We start from the raw sequence: 22,267 nt of genomic DNA on the forward strand, positions 1-22,267 counted from the left end.
GTGGCTTAGCATTCATCACTTTCTCCTTCCCTTTCCTTCTCTTTCTTGTTAGATAATTTTCAACTGTTTTTTTTAAATAAATTTATTTATTTATTTATTTTTGGCTGCGTTGGGTCTTCGTTGCTGCATGCGGGCTTTCTCTAGTTGTGGTGAGAGGGGGCTACTCTTTGTTGCAGTACACAGACTTCTCATTGCGGTGGCTTCTCTTGTTGCAGAGCACAGGCTCCAGGCTCATGGGCTTCAGTAGTTTAGGCATGTGGGCTCCGTAGCTGTGGCTCACAGGCTCTAGAGTGTAGGCTCAGTAGTTGTGGTGCACGGCTTAGTTGTTCCATGGCATGTGGGATCTTCCTGGACCAGGGCTCAAACCTGTGTCCCCTGCATTGGCAGGTGGATTCTTAACCACTGCACCACCAGGGAAGCCCTTACAACTGTTTTTGATAAAAGTTTTGATCCTCAGATCTCATTATAGTAAGTATCAGCACAAATGAGTAATTAATTTTCATATATCACCATCAAAATTTTCAAGTTGTCCTACTCTTTCTTTAAAACCCCAGGGGGTGGGAACAGGAGACCTGCAGGTCCCTTCTCCCTATGATATTTCATGACTTGTGAGAAGAGGTGGCCTTAGCTATCACATAAACAGAGACCCTCAGTTCAAAGTCTGAGAAACCAGACTTTTGAGCGTTTGAGCAAGATTGGAAATAATTGCCCAAATTCCAAGTAGTGTGTCTCTTCAGATGACTAATGTCCTCCCTGTGGTGAGCGACTTCATCCAGGTCATGTCCACCAATGTGGGAAGAATGCCAGCATTCAGGTAATATGAATAATCTGGCTGGTTTTTGTTGAACACTTTTCAGACAAGGAGAAAGCTTGAGGTGGAGAAGCCTTTTGAAATGTTTGTCAAGCTTTTGCTTCTTAACTGATTATTCAACTCTCTTGGCACAGATGGCTTTGGGTCTGTCTGTAGCATTTGAATGACCCCTGAGTAAGGCCAGGTGGCTGTAATTTAATATAAACAGGCCTTGAAATTTTCAAATACAGGCGAGTCTTAGTAGCTACCTTAAGTTATAAAAAGAAGCAAACCTATAAGACACAAGAAGAGAGTAAACAAATAGCCAAAGCAAAACTGACTTCTGAAACAGTGAATAATTCTAAGAGCAAAGTCCTGCATATCCACAGGGAATGACCAAAGAATTTGAGGTCAGTTATTTTATCATCTTATTTAATATTGGCTCAGAGCTGATATTCTTATGTGTGAACATTAACTGAATTTTTCATTTTTTTCCAAAAAGTGACACATGGATTGTACCTATCCTTTGGATAAAAAATGGAACTACACAGTCTTTAGTCTGGCTAGATAAAAGCAGCAGTAAGTAACAAATTTTTAAAAATATCTCCACATATATATGCAAATATATATATGTGTATGTATATATATATGTGTGTAAACATATATATTTTATATATATATATAAAGGCAGAGACTAAAATGTTGAAATGTCTATCTTTTTTTTTTCTTTCTTTCTTTTTTTTTTTTTATTTTGTGGTACGCGGGCCTCTTACTCTTGTGGCCTCTTCCATTGCGAAGCACAGGCTCCGGATGCGCAGGCTCAGCGGCCATGGCTCACGGGCCCAGCTGCTCCGCGGCATGTGGGATCTTCCCACACCGGGGCACGAACCCGGGTCCCCTGCATTGGCAGGTGGACTCTCAACCACTGTGCCACCAGGGAAGCCTGAAATGTCTATCTTTTGGAAAGCTATCTTGTTTACAACTAAAATATTGTATCATTCTTGTTGAACATAGAGCTTTAAAGAAAAGTTTCTGATCAAAAGCCATTATATGTGAAAAAATGTAATTATGTGGTAAGATCAATACATATTTTACAATATCTTTACTTTTTGTTTTATTGGACTTATTGTTTAGAATTAAGAGGGTGTAGTACAGATGTGTAGTAAAATATTTTTAAAATGTACCATTTCAAACTTGTCACCTGTTTCTTTGTAGAAGTATTCCCTGAAATGCAAGTTTCAGATTCTGATCATGACTGGGTGATTTTAAATTTGAATATGACTGGATATTATAGAGTTAACTATGATAAATTTGGTTGGAAGAAATTAAATCAACAGCTTGAAAAAGATCCTAAGGTAAGGTTATATTTTTACACCTTTTATTAAATATCATTAATATTGCACTCTCTAGCCTTTAGAGGTTGAGCTTTCATCAACCTGTCTGGTGGGAACCTGACCCCTGTTGCCACCCCTCGCCCCAAGGCATACTGGATTTTTTTTTCTTATTCTTAGAAAGGAGAGGTTTTGGTTGAATGCATTGTGTTTTTGAACATTAATCTCACTTTTCCACAATAATTTTACCTTTCTAGGTAAAAAATCAGAAGAATTTCCTATTAACCATTAATTTTGTGATCTTAGGCAAGTTAAATGTTCTGCTTCAATTTCTTCCCTTTAAAATGGGAATAATATCATATCTTTCTTATTCCTTATGAAGATTAGAGATGATGTAAGTAAACATATACTTAAAATTTCAAAGCCCATAATAGGTGCCAGTACGTATATGCTAGAAAATGTTAATTTTCTAAAAACTGTATTTTCACCCTCCCTCAAAGGAGACAATTTAATTCACAAGGTATCAATAATAATCCAATATTGCTTTAAGTTGTAAAACAACTGTAAATTATTATGCAATATAGAAATATTAAAATATTGGCTAGCTCTTATCAGTCAGATTTTAATTGGTTGAATTAAACCAAATCTCCATTGGTGCAGATGGGTGCTGGCTTAGAGGTCTATAGAGTTGGCTCTGCTGTGAAATCTTGGGCTGTTCATTTAGTCTCTATTCATAAAACTAGAGAGTTGAACTAAAAGATATCTTAGGTGTCTCTCTCTTCAAAAGTTCTGTGAGTCACATAGCAGCCTCTCTGGCAGAAGAGGCAGTACACAGCATACTGGTCCAGAGCTCGGGTTCTGGGTCAGGTGGACTTCTGTTCATATTTTTGTTCATCATTTACCAGATGTGTGACCTTGGGCCTCTTGTATGCCCAGTCATGCCTTGGGTTCCTTATCAGTGTAATAATGGGTGTAATAGACCTCAACGCGTTGTTGTGAAGATTAAATAAGGTGATGTGTGTAGTATGTTTAACAGAGGCCTGACACAATTTGGGCATTCAGAACATGATCAGTAATTTTTAAAAATTATCATTGGTCTTTTGAATAAAGGTACAAAAAACAGTTATAATAATACTTTATTTAAAAATCTTTTTCAGAGTAGCTAAATTCTTTTTACTTTCTAAGGGCAGTCTTAACCGTGGAAGCACTAGGTCATGCCATTATAGCTATGATTTCTTGAAACCCTTGTAGATTTACTTATTGGAAAACTGGGGTCAATTATTCATACAACATAATTGCTGAACAATTAAAACATTTCTATTATTAATATTAATCTAGAAAATGTAAGTGTTATTATTACTGCCAGAAAAGATATGCGGCTACAACAAAGGAAAGAAATAAGCTTGGCTTGTTCAGATGCTTAAAGGGATGTGAAGATAAATTTTCTGGGACCACATATATGAACATGCTGAGGGGGCGTATTGAAGGACTGCTGTAGGAAACTTTGGGCACCCTTAGGACACAAGCTGAGACAGAGTCCTGTGGCCTGACAACGCCAGGGAGCTCAAACCGAAGCCTGAGGAGTTAGGTTGGCAGTTGACTCCTGCCTTTTCATGATTCAAAGGGCTCCGTTGGTGGTATTGTGTCAAATTAGTAAACTCTTAAGAAGAGAGATACCATTGAAAAGAGTACCTCACTATTGCCAAAATAGTGCTAAGTAATATTCTCTAAGGCTTCCTATGCCAAAAAGTCCCCTGACAACAATTTGGACATTGTGATACAATTTAATGTATACTTTCTGTTTTGGAGAGGCCCTTTAAACTTGGCTTCCTGTTTTATTTTTTAACATGCTGTTTTTCACAGAGTATTTTGGCAAAACTCTCAGCCATATTTAAGCCTTATGATTGATGTCCAGAGGGATCACTTATCAAAAGCAGATGTATAATAAATAAATTATGGGAACTATCCTTAGAAATGATTGTTTCTCTGTACATAATTCACATGAAAGTGCTTTGTAAGCAGCAATGATTTTTAATGTTGTTATTATTTTGAAAGTTATTTTTTCACTAAAAATGTTCTCATCTTTTCCTGAACATTTTTGGATCTCATTTGCAGGCTATTCCTGTTATTCACAGACTTCAGTTGGTTGATGATGCCTTTTCCTTGTCTAAGTGAGTATATTTTCTTCTTTCATCATTTAGCGTATACCTTGAGAAATTTATAAAAATAATAACCTCATCACTATGAACTTGGTTCTTTAGTATATACAGGCCCTAACTTATTAAGATTAGGATCAAATTCTGTGGTTATTGCGGAATTTATGATATAAAAGTTGCTAGAATATGCAACAACATGGATGAACGTTGAGGACATTAAGCTATGTGAAATAAGCCAGGCACAGAAAGACAAATACTGTATGTTTCCATTTACATGAGGTACTTAGTAGTCAGAGTCAGAGAGACGGAAAGACTGGTGGTTGCCAAGGGCTGGTGCAGGAGGGTGGGAGGGGGCGATGGGGAGATATTGTTTAATGGGTACAGAGTTTCAGTTTCACAAGATGAAAAGAATTATGGAGATGGATAGAGATGATGGGTGCACAACATTATGAATGTATGTTTTTTAAATTTTTTATTGGAGTATAGTTGATTTACAATGTTGTGTTTCTTCTGTACAGCAAATTAAATCAGTTATACATATGAATGTATTTAATACTAGCGAACCATACACTTTAAAACGGTTAAGAAGACAAATGTTATGTGTATTTTGCAACAATAAAAGAATTAGAAAAAAAGGCAATTCAAAAAAGTCATTATCAGGATAAGAGCAATAACATCTACTACTATTAGAAATGAAAGCCACAGAAAACAATGTTTTTTACAACAATTTGACAAGAAGGAATATATTCTTTCTCAAGTCAAAACTTGGTAGTTAATTATATGAAAATCGTATATTTTCAATCAAATTAACTTTGGTATAATAAGGTTTAAACTGATTATGGAGAAATTTTGAAAGACTCTTAAAGGAGCAGCAAAGAAAATTCAATGTTTTAAAAGGAAGCCCTGGGCTTCCCTGGTAGCGCAGTGGTTAAGAATCCGCCGGCCAGTGCAGGGGACATGGGTTTGACCCTGGTCCGGGAAGATCCCACATGCCGCGGAGCAACTAAGCCCATGCGTCACAGCTGCTGAGCCTGCGCTCTAGAGCCCGTGAGCCACAACTACTGAGCCCATGTGCCATAACTACTGAAGCCCGCGCGCCTAGAGTCCATGCTCCGCAACAAGAGAAGCCACAGCAATGAGAAGCCTGCACAACACGAGGAAGAGTAACCCCCGCTTGCCACAACTAGAGAAAGCCTGTGCGCAGCAACGAAGACCCAACACAGCCAAAAATAAAATAAATAAATTTGTAAAAATAAATAAATAAAATAAAATGCCTTTCCATGAGAAAAAAAAAAAGGAAGCCCTTAAAGGAAAACCTTTAGAAGGATGCAGTAGAGATGATGTAAATAGAAAAAAGTAATAGTGTTTAAATATTTATAGGATTATTGCAAAATGTATAAGAATCATTATTTTAAAAATCTCAATCAAGAGGAAAAACTTAGGTAAAATACAAGTGATTCAGACTTGCATTTGTAAAGACTGCTAAATGTTTGGGTTTTTTTGTGGGTTTTTTTTTGCGGTACGCGGGCCTCTCACTGTTGTGGCCTCTCCCGTTGCGGAACACAGGCTCTGGACGCGTAGGCTCAGCAGCCATGGCTCACGGGCGCAGCCGCTCCGTGGCACGTGGGATCTTCCTGGACCGGGGTACGAACCCGTGTCCCCTGCATCGGCAGGCGGACTCTCAACCACTGCGCCACCAGGGAAGCCCCTAAATGGATAAATTTAGGAAGATTGTAGAAGATGTATTCATATTTTTCTAAGATACTGGAAGTTAAGGAAATAAAGTAATTGATGTATCCAAAAAAAAAAAGTTTCCCTAACTAAATAGACTATCAATTAAGATTTTGAAGGATTTTTGTTACCCAATGATGATGACTGTAGGTATAATTTTAATGAGCCTGAATTTTAGCGTATTACAGAATTACTGATTTCATTTACATTGGATTTACTCATTATAAGCTCTGCTGGTAAGTTTCTAACCAGGAAAATGAATATATGTTCAGAACTTAAATTCCAGACAGTAAAATTAAGGAGTACACATAATAAATGATGCAGTGTGTTCTCTCTTTCTTTGGCCTGTTGTATTTCTTGAATGAAGGTCTGCATATTTTATCCTTCGTTTTTTTACTACTTTTCCCCATGTGATGTACAGCACATTTCCCTGCTCACTACTTTGCTGAAACATTTCTCTAAGATTATCATGACTTTATACTGTTAACCACATCCTCCTGCAAACTTCTTTTTTGACTTCCTGAGGCTCCAATATGCAAACCTAGTTCTCATCTAGGATCTGACTTCTCTTCTTCCTGCTGACGTGAGCATCCTTAAGACCAGTCATGGTTGTGTTATTTTCTTCTATCTTTCCTCTGGATAATTCATGCCTTCTGATGGTTTCAGTGATCATTTTATTATGTACATGTACAGTGCCTAGCAGATATAAGGTATGCAATAAATGTTTATGAAAGGATATGTTGATGACTTCTAAATCTAGATGTCTATTTGTCTCCTCCAGTCTTCTGTTTATCCTGTGGTCATTTAAATTCAGTACCTTAAACACTGAACTTTATTTCTGTCTCCAAATTGCTCCTGCTATCAATTTCTCTCTGTCTGTCGAAGCTACTACTACTTTTCCCATCCCCACGCTTGAAACATCAGAGATATCCTTGACTGCTCTCTCTCTCTCTCCATCTCCCATCAAGTCATCATGTCTTATCTATTCATTCTGGGGTTCTGGGGAATGTCTTTTGGATTCTCACCTCACTTACCACCTTCACTGCTTCCGTGCTAAGCCAAGCTTTCATCACCCTTTGCCTAGCCTATTGCATTAGATTCCAGCCTTTAGTCCTTTAGAATTCTATTTATATTAGAAGTCCATTCTGTTTTCTGCAGCACAGTTGCAACAAAATTTTAAGGTATTGATTTCATGATGTTACCCCGGCTGTTTAAACACCTTCCCACCCCATGTAAACTCTTCACCCTGATACTCAAGGCTCTCCACACTTTTGATTTACCTTACCTATTAACTCCCATCTCTCACTACACATAAAAGAAGTTCCCTGCCTCGGTTAACTTGGTCTGCCCCTCACACTAATTCCCACTTTAAACTGCCTTCCTCTATCTCTCTACTTATTCCAATCCTACCCTTCCTTCACTGCTTTTCTCAGCTTCCTTCTCCAGAAGGCCTCCCTGCCTCTCCCATCACATGCGTATATTTTTCTTCTTTGCTACTTTATTGTATTCGTTGCCTCTGCTAGGGCCTTTGATTAACACCTTCTTATGTGCAAGTCTCAGCTCTTCACTAAGTAATAAGCTCCTCGCTGGTAAGCAACAGGAGTGTCCTGTTTGTGTTCACTTGTTTTGTGTTCCTACTAGTATCTGGCAGAGAATTAGATAGAGAATGACTTTTAATTAACACTTGTTGAATGGAAATTATAGTCTCTTAAGAATGTATACCAAATGCACAAATATTCTAGTGCCTGACAATCAGCCCAACATTTGGCCTGGATTTTCTACAATCTCCAAGAATTTGGGCACTTGAACCTATCAAGCTGAAATTGAGGGTCTGTCCACATTGCTTGGGTTCTACTTCATCGATGAGATGGGACTTTTACCCTCTAGCTTTTTGATTTCATATACCTTATTGAAGTCAGGCACTGAAGCATGGAACAAATATGAGTTTTTGAGTCTGTGGGGTTTTTTTAAACCAAACAGAAACAGTTATATAGAGATTGAAACAGCACTTGATTTAACCAAGTACCTTGCTGAAGAAGATGAAATCATAGTGTGGCATGCAGTTTTGGTGAACCTAGTGACCAGGGATCTCGTTTCTGATGTGAACAACCATGATATATATCCACTATTAAAGGTAATTTCATTCTTTGTTAGATGGTTTTTTTTTTATTTCTGTCTTCCTCCTTCCATATTTTAGATAGTGTCCGTGAAAGCCATCTTTCCCAAAATAATAGTCTATTTGTTCTGTATATATTCATTTTCTTAGGAATGGTTGTTTACTCTTAGAATAAAATACCTTAGTCATAGACCTGGTCTAGGAGATGAGTATGAGAGACGTTTGGACAGTTTCTTAATTCTTGGTGAGGTATAAATGTGTCTTAAGAAACCAGAAGTGGATGGAAATGGTATGCCTTTTTTTTCTTATTAAAAAAGGATAGTATCTATTAACAGCTGTTTCCCTAAAAGATTGTTAGTCTAACAGAATGATTTTTCACAATTCTATATCCATGATTTATATCCTCTGATTTATAGGGCCAGCACTTAAAACCAGAGAGTTATATTCCAAAAAAGTAAACATTTTGAAGCTGCTTTTGATATTGGGAAGAGAGATGGCGAAATTAGAGTTAATGAATGAAGAAATAACCATGCCAACTTGTCCTTATAAAAGGGGAAAATAACATCTATAAAAGGGGAAATTTCTGTTATTAGATCTTTAACAGTGATCGTAAGAAAGATGGCACAGGTAAAACCAAAGCCAAAGTTTGGGAGCAGCCCCTCGGAGAGTTAAGGGCCGCAAACAAAACAGCAAGTGTATTAGGTGATGATTCCAAGTGAGAGTCTGGGGCAGTCTGAAGGCGAGATCGCAAGCACTTCAGGGTTCCAGACTTTCTTTTATCTAGTGTACAAAGTGCTGATGGGAACGTACTTGAATGTGGCATGGCGACCAGTAGGAGAAGGCACTTGTTGGTGGGATCAAGGTGGCTCACTGATAACATCTGATCACTGGTTTTGAGTGAAGAAGTAAAAGCTAATGTTTGTTTTTAAAAATTTCAATGAATAACATTAATTTATTCTGAGGGATGTATTGGTAAGTGTAGGACTATTATAACCTTATTATTTACCAGCCGATAGCTCAATTGAAGAAATTTTATTTTGGAGTCAGGGCTTAAATTAATCCAAGGCATAAATCAGTATTCCTTGTTTTTTTAGAGATATATATATACTAAGCATGGAAGTTTCAAGGTAGAAAGTTTGTTTTATATTTCTCCATTTTTTCTCTATTTTAAAGACAACTGGAAATGTTTGGGTGATAGTAAATGATAAGAATGGTTGATATTTATTGAGTTCCTACTATGTGCCAAGCAGTGTGCTGACACACATCATATTGTTTACGTATTGCTTACGTTTGAGGAAACTGAACCTATAGAGGTTTTAAAAGTTATACATTTAGTGACAAATAAAGATTACTTCTGAAGAAATATCTATCACCTCTCTGTTAATGTCTTTTCAGACAAAGAGAAAAGCAGTGTAAATTGGGTGTTGTGAGCAGAACTAACAGTATATTTTCTTTATTGTTTATAGAGGTATCTGTTAAAGAGACTTATCTCAATATGGAATACTTATTCAACTATAATTCGTGAAAATGTGGCAACATTGCAGGATGACTATTTAGCTCTGTAAGTACTTTTTGAGCAGTGATCATTGAATTAAATAATTCATATTAATGGATAGGCTTCCAGATTCATAAAATAAGATACTAATAGTTATGATTCACTGAGAGATTTGTGTGCCATTTGAGAATAGTAGATTTGGGATTGGTGAGCTACATGTATCCTAATAGGAAATAGTAATTTGGGAATCTTAATTTACCTGCGAAGCACATACAAGTACACACAGGAATTTATAGCTTTATATTCTCCAATCTTAGGCTACTGGTTGAAATCTTAAGTATGTTGTACTATTGATGAAGGGTTGTGTTAAGAAAAACCAGCCTATACAAACAAATTGAAGGGTACAGGAAGAATACACGGGGAAAAAAATCCCCTCTGTATATTCTTGATGACAGAGGGAAAAGTTCCATTATTTATGTCAGACAGAAATTCTAACATTATGCAGATATGATTAGGGAGATTGACAGTGAACTGTATCAGTCATCTGTGTGTGAGCATTACCAAGTATTGCAAACGATTTCTCCATCGTTGGTTCGGTTAGGGGACTATGCCTGTTGTCATGCTGCTCTGGAAAGGGGGTGAAAGGCAAAACAGGGCTGAAGTACCGCTGGCTTCCCTGTGACACAAGGTTTGTGTGTGTAGTCTGGGCTTCCAGATTTAGTGAGGGAATCTGTGACCAACAATGAATGGTACAGGGATTATATTTACAGCTCTAGTCAACATCAAGCCGAAACCAATTAGACCAAGTAAGAAATACAAAAGGTGGGGTTATTCTTTCTCACAAGTATCCTGAGAGGGGAGAAATTTTAGAGCTAAGCGTGTGAATGGACAAACAATGTGGTTGGATTTACAGATGGATGGAAGACAGCGGGGATGAGCTAGGATGGAAAGTGGGTAGGCAAGTTGTATAGGCAAACAGAAAGGCCCAACCAGGCAGCACCTTTGTTAACCAGCCATGGCCTTGGCTCTCCTAAACTGGCCTGAAGTGACCTGCTTTTTGTAGCATCCCTGGGCCAGTTCTCTTCAGAGCAATCTCAGGGAGTTAGACTGTGCTTCCAGAGAATTCCATCTTGCTGCTGCCAGCTTGGGGTGGGTGGGGAGAGGAGTGAATGTGTAAATGAGTGCTCAGAACTGTCTCTCAGAAGGTCTCCCCCCTGGAGATTCTACCTCTGCTTATCAGAAGGTCAGGCCAGGCTGGGATGAAACTGGAGGGAGGGTGGAGCAATGGAGATTTGCCTCTTGGCATTTTCCGGAAACTCCTGACCCATTTGAATTCCTTTACCTCTTACTCCAAACTGCAACACCTCAAGGCACCGCTCATCTGGATTTATCATTGTTCTTCTCCGTGTTCTTTTGAACTTATTTCGTTTGCAATGGTAATGTGTACCTCTGCTCAGCTATAAAAACAAAGCAGAAACCTCCGTTCTTTTTCTGGAGACAACGTTAATAGCCAGGAGGAAGAAACAGAAGCTTAAGCCAGGAGAGGCTCGCTGTCGAAGGAGAGATATAAACCATTCCCTCTGCTCTCATGTGTAGAGAAAGAACTTTATTTTTAAGTGTGTTATATCAGATACTTAAAAGTCATTTTTTTTTATCTGTAAGGGAGGAAAAATAAATTGATAACAGATGTGGCATGTGTGTACACCCTTGTGTGTTTGAGGGAGATGAAGGAAGGCAGTAATTTATTTCTTACTTTCAAAAAGTACCAGTCTTGGAGCTTATTTGGTGCCTGAGAGCCTCTCAGCAAATATTTCCCTGAACCTTAAATACAGTTGCCATCCACAAAGGCTATTTTTTAACAAACCTGATGTTATTGGAAGGATGTTTTCAAATACCCATCTTTTTATGAAACACATATTCTTGGCGGCAGAAAAAATCAATGCAGTAATGAAAAATACATGTTTTTCTTTGATATTTCCTTCAAGAATATCACTGGAAAAACTTTTTGGAACTGCGTGTTGGTTGGGTCTTGAGGACTGTCTTCAGCTGTCAAGAGACCTTTTCAGAAACTGGATGAACCATCCAGAGAATGAGTAAGTGTAATATTGTAATTGCCCTTCTTTTTGTCCTGTTTCAGCACCAACAATTTCTCTTCCTTTTGATGCTCTTACTCTGGGAATGAACATTTTGTTTTTACTTAGATAATCTCTCTCTCTTACTATTTTTTTCAAATGTCCTTTAAAAAGCACACACACACAATTGTCTCATGGAGGTCTGTGCATAGCAATAGATTAGAATTTATACACGGAATTCTCATCCAGGACCTCTCATTGCCGGTGCATTCCCTAATAAGCACCTGTGGTTATCTCGAGTCTTATTTAGGTTGTTCATTATAGTTATTTATTCACATATATAAAAGTGCATCTCTTTCTGTGTAAGTTTGCAGTCTCACTGACACCTGAGACCAGCACTCTGTCATTCTGGTGTTATTATATTACCTTTAAAATATGACCTCAGATGGACTCTTAGAGAATGTGATAATAAGATATGAAACCAAACTGAGTTATCAACATACACTGTTTGTACTGTTCTAATTTACTTCTCCCTCAAAACTCCTTAGTTTCTAAACTAATTTGACGATCTCAAGATGTTAATATGAATGACAGTTTTCACAATTGCTTCTCTAGATTCCTACTTTTGATATTTATATCTGAGATCACAGACATTTTTTTCTAGATTTATACTTCTAAATATATGACAACCTAGATTAACATATAACTTAACTGCTATGAAAAATATCATTGCATGTTATACCTTACAGAATACCTTATCCGATTAAAAATGTGATTTTATGTTATGGCATTGCCTTGGGAAATGATAAAGAATGGGATTTTTTGTTAAATATCTACAATAATAAAACGAAGGAAGAAGAAAGGATTCAACTTGCTTATGCAATGAGCTGCAGTAAAGATCCGTGGATACTTAACAGGTGATTATTACAACTTACCTTGAAAGGGCTCTTGGTGGAGGAATGCAATTAATAAACCAAAGAGAGAAAAATAGAAATGAGCTAATATAAGAATTAATATGAAACATACTTATAATTCAGTAACTTAGAACCATATGGGATTTTAGCTCCATTTATTTAAATTTACTCTTTCCATTGGATAATGTTTACGTATTTATTTTCTGCCACATGCGCTTTTACAGATATATGGAGTATGCCATCACTACATCTCCATTCACTTTTAATGAAACAAATATAATCGAAGCTGTGGCAGCCTCTGAAGTTGGCCGATACGTTGCAAAGGACTTTTTAATCAACAATTGGCAAGCTGTGAGTGAAAGGTAAGGAGGAAATGTGAGACCTCTCTTTCATTTAGTTCATTGGTTTGGTGCTAGTGGCTCAACTTTAGTCTGGCCAGGTCACTAAAGTCCTTTGCATTGACTAGAAAACTGATCAATTTTCCTGCGTTTAGTCTCACCACAAACTAGCTGTGTGAAAGATAAGGTCACTTATCCTCAGTTTTGGCTTTTTTTGTGAATGTAGATTTGCATGGGGTACTTATCTACCTCAGTTTCCCACTGTGCCCACTAAGAATCTTGTCTTCAGAGACACAGGTTAGAGCAAGTCATGTTTTTTGGTATGAGTGTACATCATCCATTCATTTCTTTTGTGAAGCACATCACCATATCTTTAAGAAACAGCAATGTTCATTACTACATAAGCTTGGATATTGCTTGTGCCTTTTGTCAGATTCCCTTTATGTATCTGGCTTCCATGTTCTTGAACTTTTTATGTTTCTCACCTTTTAAGATTAAATCTGCTTGCTACTTAGCCTGCCAGGTAAAATAGACGTTGAAATGCACAAGTCAGGCAGCATACCCTTGATAGCTGCTCTTTCTAGAACATGACTTAACCATACGTTCGTTTTGCGAGGGGTGGGAGGGTGGATCAAGCCATTTTATTGAGGGGCTTCAGGGGAGGGTCAAAGGGCTGGGAAGACAAGGAGATCTGACAGCATCCTTCTCCAGGCCAGGATCTCCCCAGCTTCACAGTCTCTGAAAGCCTGAACCAGACATTCTTAAAAGCCTCGAATAATATGTCCTACAACTATTCACATACTGAAGAGTTAGCAGATCAGAGTAGACAACAGTTCAGGTACATACACAGCTGTAAAGTTGGAAGATACTTTTTGCAAATAAATTTAGGTCTTTGGAACAGAAGATATATTTAGAATATAAATGTTTAAGAATCTGAATATGGTTCTCTTATACAGCAAAATAATGGAATGTTTTTCTTTTATGGACATGTATTGAACACCTTTACAATACACCAAAAATGTATTTTTAAATCAGAAATTTTAAACATGTAGATAAAAGTTCTTTTGTACAGTACCGTTTTTCTGGCTCATCAGGGGGACATGCATAGCATACTCACAATATTGAGAAAATTGGCCTTATCTCTTGTTTTAAATTATCATTCTAGGTTCATTGTTCAGAGAGCCTTATGACCTTGGGGGTAAATTATGTCTTCCATTTTTGTTTAAGTCATTAAAGGTAATGCCCTCCTTCCCAGGTCCTACTTCCCAGTGGGAATTTGGGAGTTGGGTATAAATCAGAAGTATTTACTCAGGTTGCCTTGTTCCATGAGGTTTCAGAGGTTCCAGCCTCGTAGGGCTGTCTATTACGTTCTGTTCTCTCTCCCTGGAGGTTGCATCGAAAGCTCTGACCCCCATCATGCCGCCTCTTGGGCTGACATGCCTAGCTTTGCCTGGATTGGAAGCCATCTGCCCTCTTGCTGCCGTGATCAGTTTGCTCAAGATCATTCACTTCAGCTACAGTCCCTGACTGTTTTCTTCCAGAGCATCCTGTGGAACAATCTAGCAGCAATTTTGGAATTAAACTGCTGAGAGAACAGCTCCTTTAAAAAATAAGTGATGATTTTCCTGAGGACCCAGCTTGTAATCACCGCAGCCTATCACAGTCTCCATGCCTTCAGATGCCCTGCCGGGCCCTGAGAAAGATGCAGGTTTAGGTGGTTCATACACCTAAAGACTCCCAAGCCCACTCTACCCCTTGAAAATCAGAATCTGCCAGAATAGGGTGCAAAATTTCTACCTTTCTGTAGCACCCCAGGTGACCCCGGCGTAGTTTAACATGGAACCAATTGACACTGGATTAAAAAATTATCTAAGCCTGCATTGCTCAATATGATAGCTACTAGCCAACATATGGCTATTTAAATTTAAATTAAGTACAATTAAATAAAATTTAAACTTCAACTCCTCAGGGAATTCCCTGGTGGTCCAATGGTTAGGACTCCACGCTTCCACTGCAGGGGGCACAGGTTCAATCCTCGTTGGGGAACTAAGATCCCATAGGCCTTGTGGCACAGCCAAAAAAAAAAAAAAAAAAAAATTCAGTTCCTCTGTTGTAGTAGCCTTGTTTTAAGTGCTCAGTGTGGCCAGTAGCTACCATACTGGACAGCTCGGATAGAGAGCATTTCTGTCCTCGAGAGAATTCAACTGGACAACACTGCTCTAAGGGGTAAAACAGCCTCTCAATTTATTTCTCCTCTCTTTCTATACCATACACAGCACATGAAACTAGTTAAGCCCCCAAAATGGCTTTGAGCAACCCATGGGAAAGATTGCTCTTAATTTAAGTGTGTGCTAATTTTTATTCCTCAGAAGAACTGTTTTCTGCATTTGGAGAACAGAGACATGTTTGCAGCGCTCTCTAAAAAGTCCGTTGTCTAGCAATTTAAATGATTTAACTGTATTAAATACGAGTATAGAAGGACTTCCTTTAAAAAAAAAAAAAACTCTAAACAGGTATTTCATTATCCCTAAGAAGGTCTTAGAATTCTAAATGCATTCACTTTTAACCATGGCTTAAATGTTTTTATCTTTTATCAACAAAATGCCATGCTCATAAAATAGATGCCTTTCCTTTTCTGTTTATGATACATTAAGCTCAGTTCACTCCTCTTACACATTCTGCTACAAAAAGTCTTTGAGACTCAAATAAATTTGCCTTCTACATCTAAAACATTTATTTTTAGGATGCAATTTATAGTCACCAGTCTTGCCGAATTTTGCAAATGATTTTGAACAGACAGTAATGTTATATATGGATTGTTAAGAGGAAATAAAAGCTCAAATTAATAATTAAAATGTTATATACATTAAAACGGCACAGGAATGCTTACCTTATTCTTTGTACATCAGAATATTTACTTAGCACTTATTAAACAATTATATTTGACATGAATATTTGTATGTCACCAGTCTTCATAAAATGATAGAGGTAGTATAAAAGTGTAAGTAAACAAATGCGATGACAAATTAAATTTGATGTTATTTAAGTGAAAAGGATTTATTTTAAATTTGCTATAATGTGACCGATCATTCGCAAATTAGCTTTGAAACTGGTATTTCTCCAGTGTGTTTCACTGAGCATTATTCATGGAGACACTGCCAAGCCTTCTGTGAACAAAGGAGACAGTAGCCCATCGGTTTGGAAACTGTCTGTTTTAACCTCCACAAATTCACAGTATATGTTAGCATCATAAAGCTCCAAGAAGCCCATCAGAAGGAAATCTAGCATCTAGCCCGGCGTCTTGTCACTGTAATCCTGCTATGTACTGTCTATGCTAATGTAAACAAAGTGTCATTCTGCCAGTAGATCAGTTGTTCCAAGCGAAAGACAGATGAGAAACTAAATTCTCTAACCCTCTCATCTGGAACTGTAACTAGAACAACATTTATCTATTGATGGCCTATTAGTTAACATTTAGGCCTTGGTTTCCTGTTGCATAAAATCAAAGATGTTGTATGTGATCAGCTATAAAGTTCTTTCTGGTAATAAGAAGTTCTGGTTTTTCTATGCCAAGGCACAGTTAGTTCAAGCTGTTGTTGGGGGTTATAAAGTGATTAAGACACGGTCTCTGATAAATGTTACAGAGGACAGTTGGAGAGTGCTCTAGGGAATAAAAGAGAAGAAAGGGGATTTGAACAAGCAGGTGGAAAAACTCACCTTCTACATGGAAGGGAGGACACCAGTAATTGCCTGGGGGCAAGGCTGAGAGTCTGACTTGGGACTGATCATCATAACTGGCTGGAGCTTAGGGCCCTGGAAAGGAGGCAATAGGGCTGGTCAAGCGTTAGAGTTGAGACACTGCCAACAGCAGTCCAGGAACATCTGCTCCCCTTAGCCAGGCCCCAGATTCTTCCCAGGGAGCCTAATCTGAATATATACCTTGGAACACTTGCTTGAGTAAAACAACTTTGGTTTGATACTGCTTCTCAGTCCCACGTGCAGGGCACTGCACTGGTGGCTGTGGGGTATTTAGTTAATTGTTAGATGAGAGGTGATCTTTTGGATACTGATCCCAGTGAGGGAGCTTCCACTAACCATAAAGACATCTTTCAGGTTACAGAGAAATCAGTATGAACCTGCCCTTGTGCATAGCTCCTATGAAGAAATGTGTGAATAGACACGAAACAATAGGATTTTTGTGACTTCTTATTGGATGTGGTAGAAATGATGTTTGCTTCATGCTTGTTATGTTGCTTTTGGCTTTCATAAAATGATTCAGGCTTCACCGCCTACAGCAATACCCTAGCTTTATTTGAATATAGAATACAAGGTATCATCACTTTCAAACTCAACTGATCCAAAACGAATCTTACCCTCTTCTTCACCAAACCCCTTATTTCTTCTCCAAATATGTGATACTGGCTAAAGTCCTATGCTTGAAAAACTTACACTCTTTTTTCTTTTTTTATTTTAAATTGGAGTCTCGCCGATTAGCAATGCTCTGATAGTTTCAGGTGCACAGCAAAGCAACTCAGCCATACATATACATGTATCCATTCTCCCCCAGGTTCCCCTCCCATCCAGGCTGCCACATAACATTGGGCAGAGTTCCCTGTGCTATACAGTAGGTCCTTGTTGGTTATCCTTTTTAAATATAGCAGAAACTTACACTCACTTTTACTTCTACTCTGTTGTATTTCATGATGGGGAACATAGAGTTGAAAGGGTTAAATCGGAACAAACTGAGAGAATTAAGATGTTATCGGAGTGCTGTGTCCAAGCACTGGAGGGCCCATTTTCACTGCCTATCACTGGGTCCGGCGAGATAACCTGGCTGCCTCCATGCTTGCCTAAGTGGCCAAGCTTGCTGTTGGAAATCAGACATGGCAGGGGAAGGGAGGGGAGGGGAGGGCAAATGTGAGAAAGGGGAGAAGCAGAAGGTGAGATGGACTAGAGTCCCAAATCACGCTGACCAGCACTGAATATTATCAATTTCTTGAAAGGGCAACTATCCTGACAAATGTTGCCTCCTGTCTTCATGTTAATACCTTTGACTACTGGCGGGCTAAGCTATCTGTAATGTATATATTTTTGTTGAGTACTGTTTCAGAGAGAAGGATAAATCATCTGTCTCAAAAATACCTACTCTTGAAACTTTCAAGAACAGGAAGGAATGAAGCGTGCCAGGCACCCTGATAGGTGCTTCAGTGTACATTATCTCATTTAATCTCCATCCCAATGCTTCTAACTATATGTTATTCCCCATTTTTACAATTTATAAGTTGCCACAAGGTAACTTCAAACCCAGCCCTGCCTCTGGGGTAACCTTTCTCCTGTATTTGGTAGAAAAATCACACGTTTAGCAATGTAGGTAGTTTTCTTTTGTTTCCTACTTTTTTTTAAGTCTGGAACTCAGTTTCTTTGCAAGTTTTGTCAAATTTCTTGAGTCATTTCACAGGCTTTTTAAACCTGGCCAACCAAAATGAAGAACTAAGAAATATTTCTTCTTTCCCCATAGGAACAGATTTGGTTGCCCGAATTATATGTAGACAGTCTCTTATTCTCCACTTTGCTGAAGTAGACTCAGCTTAAGTTATAGCTGGGAACTTAAAAAGGACAAAAGCACTGTGTTTCTCTCACCTTTGTCTGCATATCATGCCAATGTTAACTCTTACAATTTTTAATTTCAAGTATACATTTTTGAAGTAAACCAATTGTATGTGTTAACTATCAACTATCAAGACAGAATCCTGATTCAACCCTTTCTTGTCCAGGCCATTATATTAACCTTTTAAATTTTCTTTCCTTTTTAATGCATCCAAAAGTCTTTCTTTACTCTTTTAACTACAGCAACACTTTGAGCAGGTATGTATCTGCTGTTTTTCCATAGCAACATGTCATGGCTGTTTTTCAGACAATTCTTGTCAGCTATTCAAGGTCACTAAACTAAAGGGGAAGTTTCAGTTACCATACCTGTTTGAGGGAGCTTAAGGAAAGCCAGAGTACTTAGCCCTCAGGGATCACCAACATTTTGAGAATCCCTTTCCAAAAAGCATATACAAATGCAGAAGTTTCAATAAGCTTTCAGGGTATTTTAGTCAGCGTTTCTGAAACTGATTCTATATTAACTACACTTTTTAAGGGGTATACTTTGAGTATTTACCTATTTTCTTTTTTTTTTTTTTTTTTTTTACGGTACACGGGCCCCTCACTGTTGTGGCCTCTCCCGTTGCGGAGCACAGGCTCCGGACGCGCAGGCTCAGCGGCTGTGGCTCACGGGCGCAGCCGCTCCGCAGCATGTGGGATCTTCCCGGACCGGGGTACGAACCCGTGTCCCCTGCATGGCAGGCGGACTCTCAACCACTGCGCCACCAGGGAAGCCCTACCTATTCTCTTTTAAAATTTCTTAATTTGGGTATGTGACATCTGTTCTAACCACTTCATTTTGAAAGATAAAAACAGTTGTTGTTACTGTTTTTAAGAACAGCTTTTTATATTTAAATGAAACTTTTAAAACTGTTACACAAATCAATATTAAACTATAATTCTTTGTGCTAATAGACTTTCCTATAGCATGAATTTTCTATGAAAAGATGAAGCTAAACAAGTTCATATATGGTTTTGCTTAGATTTGGGAGTTAGGAATTAATAAGGGCTGTATACTTAGCATTTATCTGCTCTGTAGCTTTGTCTTGCCAAACATTTTCCACTCATGATTAGCATCTCGTTGCTTTGTAGGTATGGAGCACACTCATTGGTTACTCTGTTATACGTAATAGGGAGAACCATAAGTACGGATTTACAGATCTTAGAGGTAAGTACTATAGATATTGTGCATTATAAAGACAATTTAGAAACCATTTTTTGTGTAGTTTGGAGTTGCTAAAATTAAAAATAATATGCTTTTCTGAATTGTTACATTCTATGCTCCATTGATGGTATTATCACTGTGCAGGAAATGTCTTTTTTAAATTATTATTTATTTATTTATTTTTGGCTGCGTTGGGTCTTCATTATGGTGCGCGGGCTTCTCACTGCCGTGGCTTCTCCCGTTGCAGAGCACGGGCTCCAGGCACGCGGGCCTCGGCAGTTGTGGCACATGGGCCCAGCCGCTCCGCGGCATGTGGGATCCTCCCAGACCAGGGCTCGAACCCATGTCCCCTGCATCGGCAGGCGGACTCTCAACCACTGTGCCACCAGGGAAGCCCAGGAAATGTCTTTTAATTATGTCTTGCTCTTGAAATAGAGACCATTCTTGTTCATGGAGGGTTGTATTTCACCTGAGTTATTGCAGTAGACTATGGCCCAGGCTCCCTGGCGTAGGCTGTTCTTCCCTCCATCCCATCTATCACATCACTGCCAGTCATTGCCCTGCTCCCAAAGTTTCAGTATCTCATCATAGTTTTTAGAAGAAATTTTAAAATCTTTTCATTAGCACATGAAGCCCTTCATGATCTGGCCCCTGCGTTACTCCCTAGCTTCACTTTTGCCCACTTCACCAACCAGTGTCAGAGAATAAGAGGCATAGGTACCCCCGAACATTTTTCCTCTAGTTACACTGTACCACTTAACAGAATTTCTTAAATTATCATGTTGTTGCACATTTCCCAGATTTCAGAAACACTCTACCCTCTGTCTGGGGTGCCCTCCTCATGCCTGTCCTTGCCTGGGTAATTCCTAATCCTCCTTTAAGACCCTGCTTCAACCACATATTCTAGGAAATTTTTTTTAATACATTAATTAATTTTGGCTGCATTGGGTCTTTGTTGCTGCATGCGGGCTTCTCATTGCAGTGGCTTCTCTTGTTGCAGAGCATGGGCTCTAGGCACGCGGGCTTCAGTAGTTGTGCCTCGCTGGCTTCAGCAGTTGTGGCTCACGGGCTCTAGAGTGCAGGCTCAGTAGCTGTGATGCAGGGGCCCAGTTGCTCCGCTGCATGTGGGATCTTCCTGGACCAGGGATTGAACCCGTGGTCCCCTGCATTGGCAGGTGGATGCTTAACCACTGCGCCACCAGGGAAGCCCTCTAGGAAATTTTTAACTAACTAATTTACATGCTCTCCTCCTCTGTGCTCCCAAATCATCCTATATAGTTGTTACTATGAGAGAGAGAGGAAGAACTGGTAATTCCTGAAGGAAAGATCTTTGTTTGGGTTTTGGCCTGCCTGAGGCTGAGCTGTCAGGACCTGATTTATCAAGGATTCCCCAGACAAGAGAGTGAGGGGCACACCCAAAAATCCTGGAACAAAACCTCCTAGAATCAACTGAGTTTGTGCTGATATCTTCAAAAGTGCCTCTGTTCATCTTTATCTCTACAAAACCCAGTAGTTTTGTTGTTGTTGAACGAATGAATGAAGTTTGTATAACTTTAGCAATCCCCAAAGTTCCAAAATTCTATAATCACTGATAGTTCATTAAAAAAATGCAAAAATGGATTTAGCAGTAGTTAAATTATTGTAATTTTGAAAACAAGTGAGTTAGCTACCATGAATATCTTTGTCAAAAAGCTGTTAATGACCAGCAGTCCTACTGCAATGTATTGGTTCACATGATAATATTGAAAACAATTACTAAAAGTGGTAAATGAAAAGAAAGTCATATGAATCCCTTTTCCCTCCACACCAGCACAGTTTTTATACACTCTCCTTATCTCTTACTCTGGTCTTTCTATTCCACTCTGCTGGAGCCTGTCCTCACTCGTGCTCTCAAGCACCTGTGAAGCCCCACACACACAGTCCCACAGACCCACACTCCCCTCCAACCCACTGCAGGTGCTCGATCGTGGGCGGTGCTGCTGGTGTGTGGCTCCCACTGCCTGGCAGGAATGCCCAGGTGTGGGAGAGAATGGGAGGTTTGCTCCTGGCCCCTTAATCTACTTTTTCCTAGAACCTTATTTGTCTTTTGCATTGTAGTTAGGCTTGACAACCCTATTACTACCTAATTTCAAGTACATTAGGGTTTATGTGACCTTTTGTGAGCTGGTAGGGTACACTGTCATTTTATGGTAATGTGTGTTCTGAGTTATAATCCAATGACACAGAAATAGACTTTTGGAATATGATTTATTCAGTTCAATTATTATTATCCCAATTATTCAATCGGGATCTGTCTGGCTTGAATGTAATATTGCAACAAACATTCCCATAACTGAATGCTTGACCTGACTCAATGAAGGAATTTAACCAATGGATGAATCCACTATAAATATTCTTAAATAAAGGGTAACATTTGTAAAGACATGGATGTTGTGTACCAGTTTTGAACTTTGGAAGTTGCAAAGTTTCTTTTGAAATAAGGAAAGGTCTCATTGTGTCTCTGTCTACAAATC

The 22,267-nt window shown here is 38.7% G+C and overlaps 1 protein-coding gene across 1 annotated transcript in view; it reads left to right on the plus strand.

Annotated features, from left to right (window-relative positions):
• Positions 1–22,267, plus strand: part of LVRN (laeverin) — a 95,158-nt gene that overhangs the window by 65,924 nt on the left and 6,967 nt on the right. The window contains exons 11-19 of the mRNA XM_089909189.1: positions 1,293–1,369; positions 2,006–2,145; positions 4,237–4,292; positions 7,989–8,142; positions 9,591–9,685; positions 11,605–11,712; positions 12,441–12,608; positions 12,830–12,967; positions 19,682–19,757. Coding sequence (XP_089765315.1) covers positions 1,293–1,369; positions 2,006–2,145; positions 4,237–4,292; positions 7,989–8,142; positions 9,591–9,685; positions 11,605–11,712; positions 12,441–12,608; positions 12,830–12,967; positions 19,682–19,757 — 1,012 coding nt within the window. The remainder of the gene's footprint in view (positions 1–1,292; positions 1,370–2,005; positions 2,146–4,236; positions 4,293–7,988; positions 8,143–9,590; positions 9,686–11,604; positions 11,713–12,440; positions 12,609–12,829; positions 12,968–19,681; positions 19,758–22,267) is intronic.

The sequence above is a fragment of the Delphinapterus leucas genome, chromosome 3 (genome assembly GCF_059928025.1).
Source record: "Delphinapterus leucas isolate spDelLeu-1000000601 "Yukka" chromosome 3, BTC_Dleu_Yukka2, whole genome shotgun sequence".
NCBI lineage: Eukaryota > Metazoa > Chordata > Mammalia > Artiodactyla > Monodontidae > Delphinapterus > Delphinapterus leucas.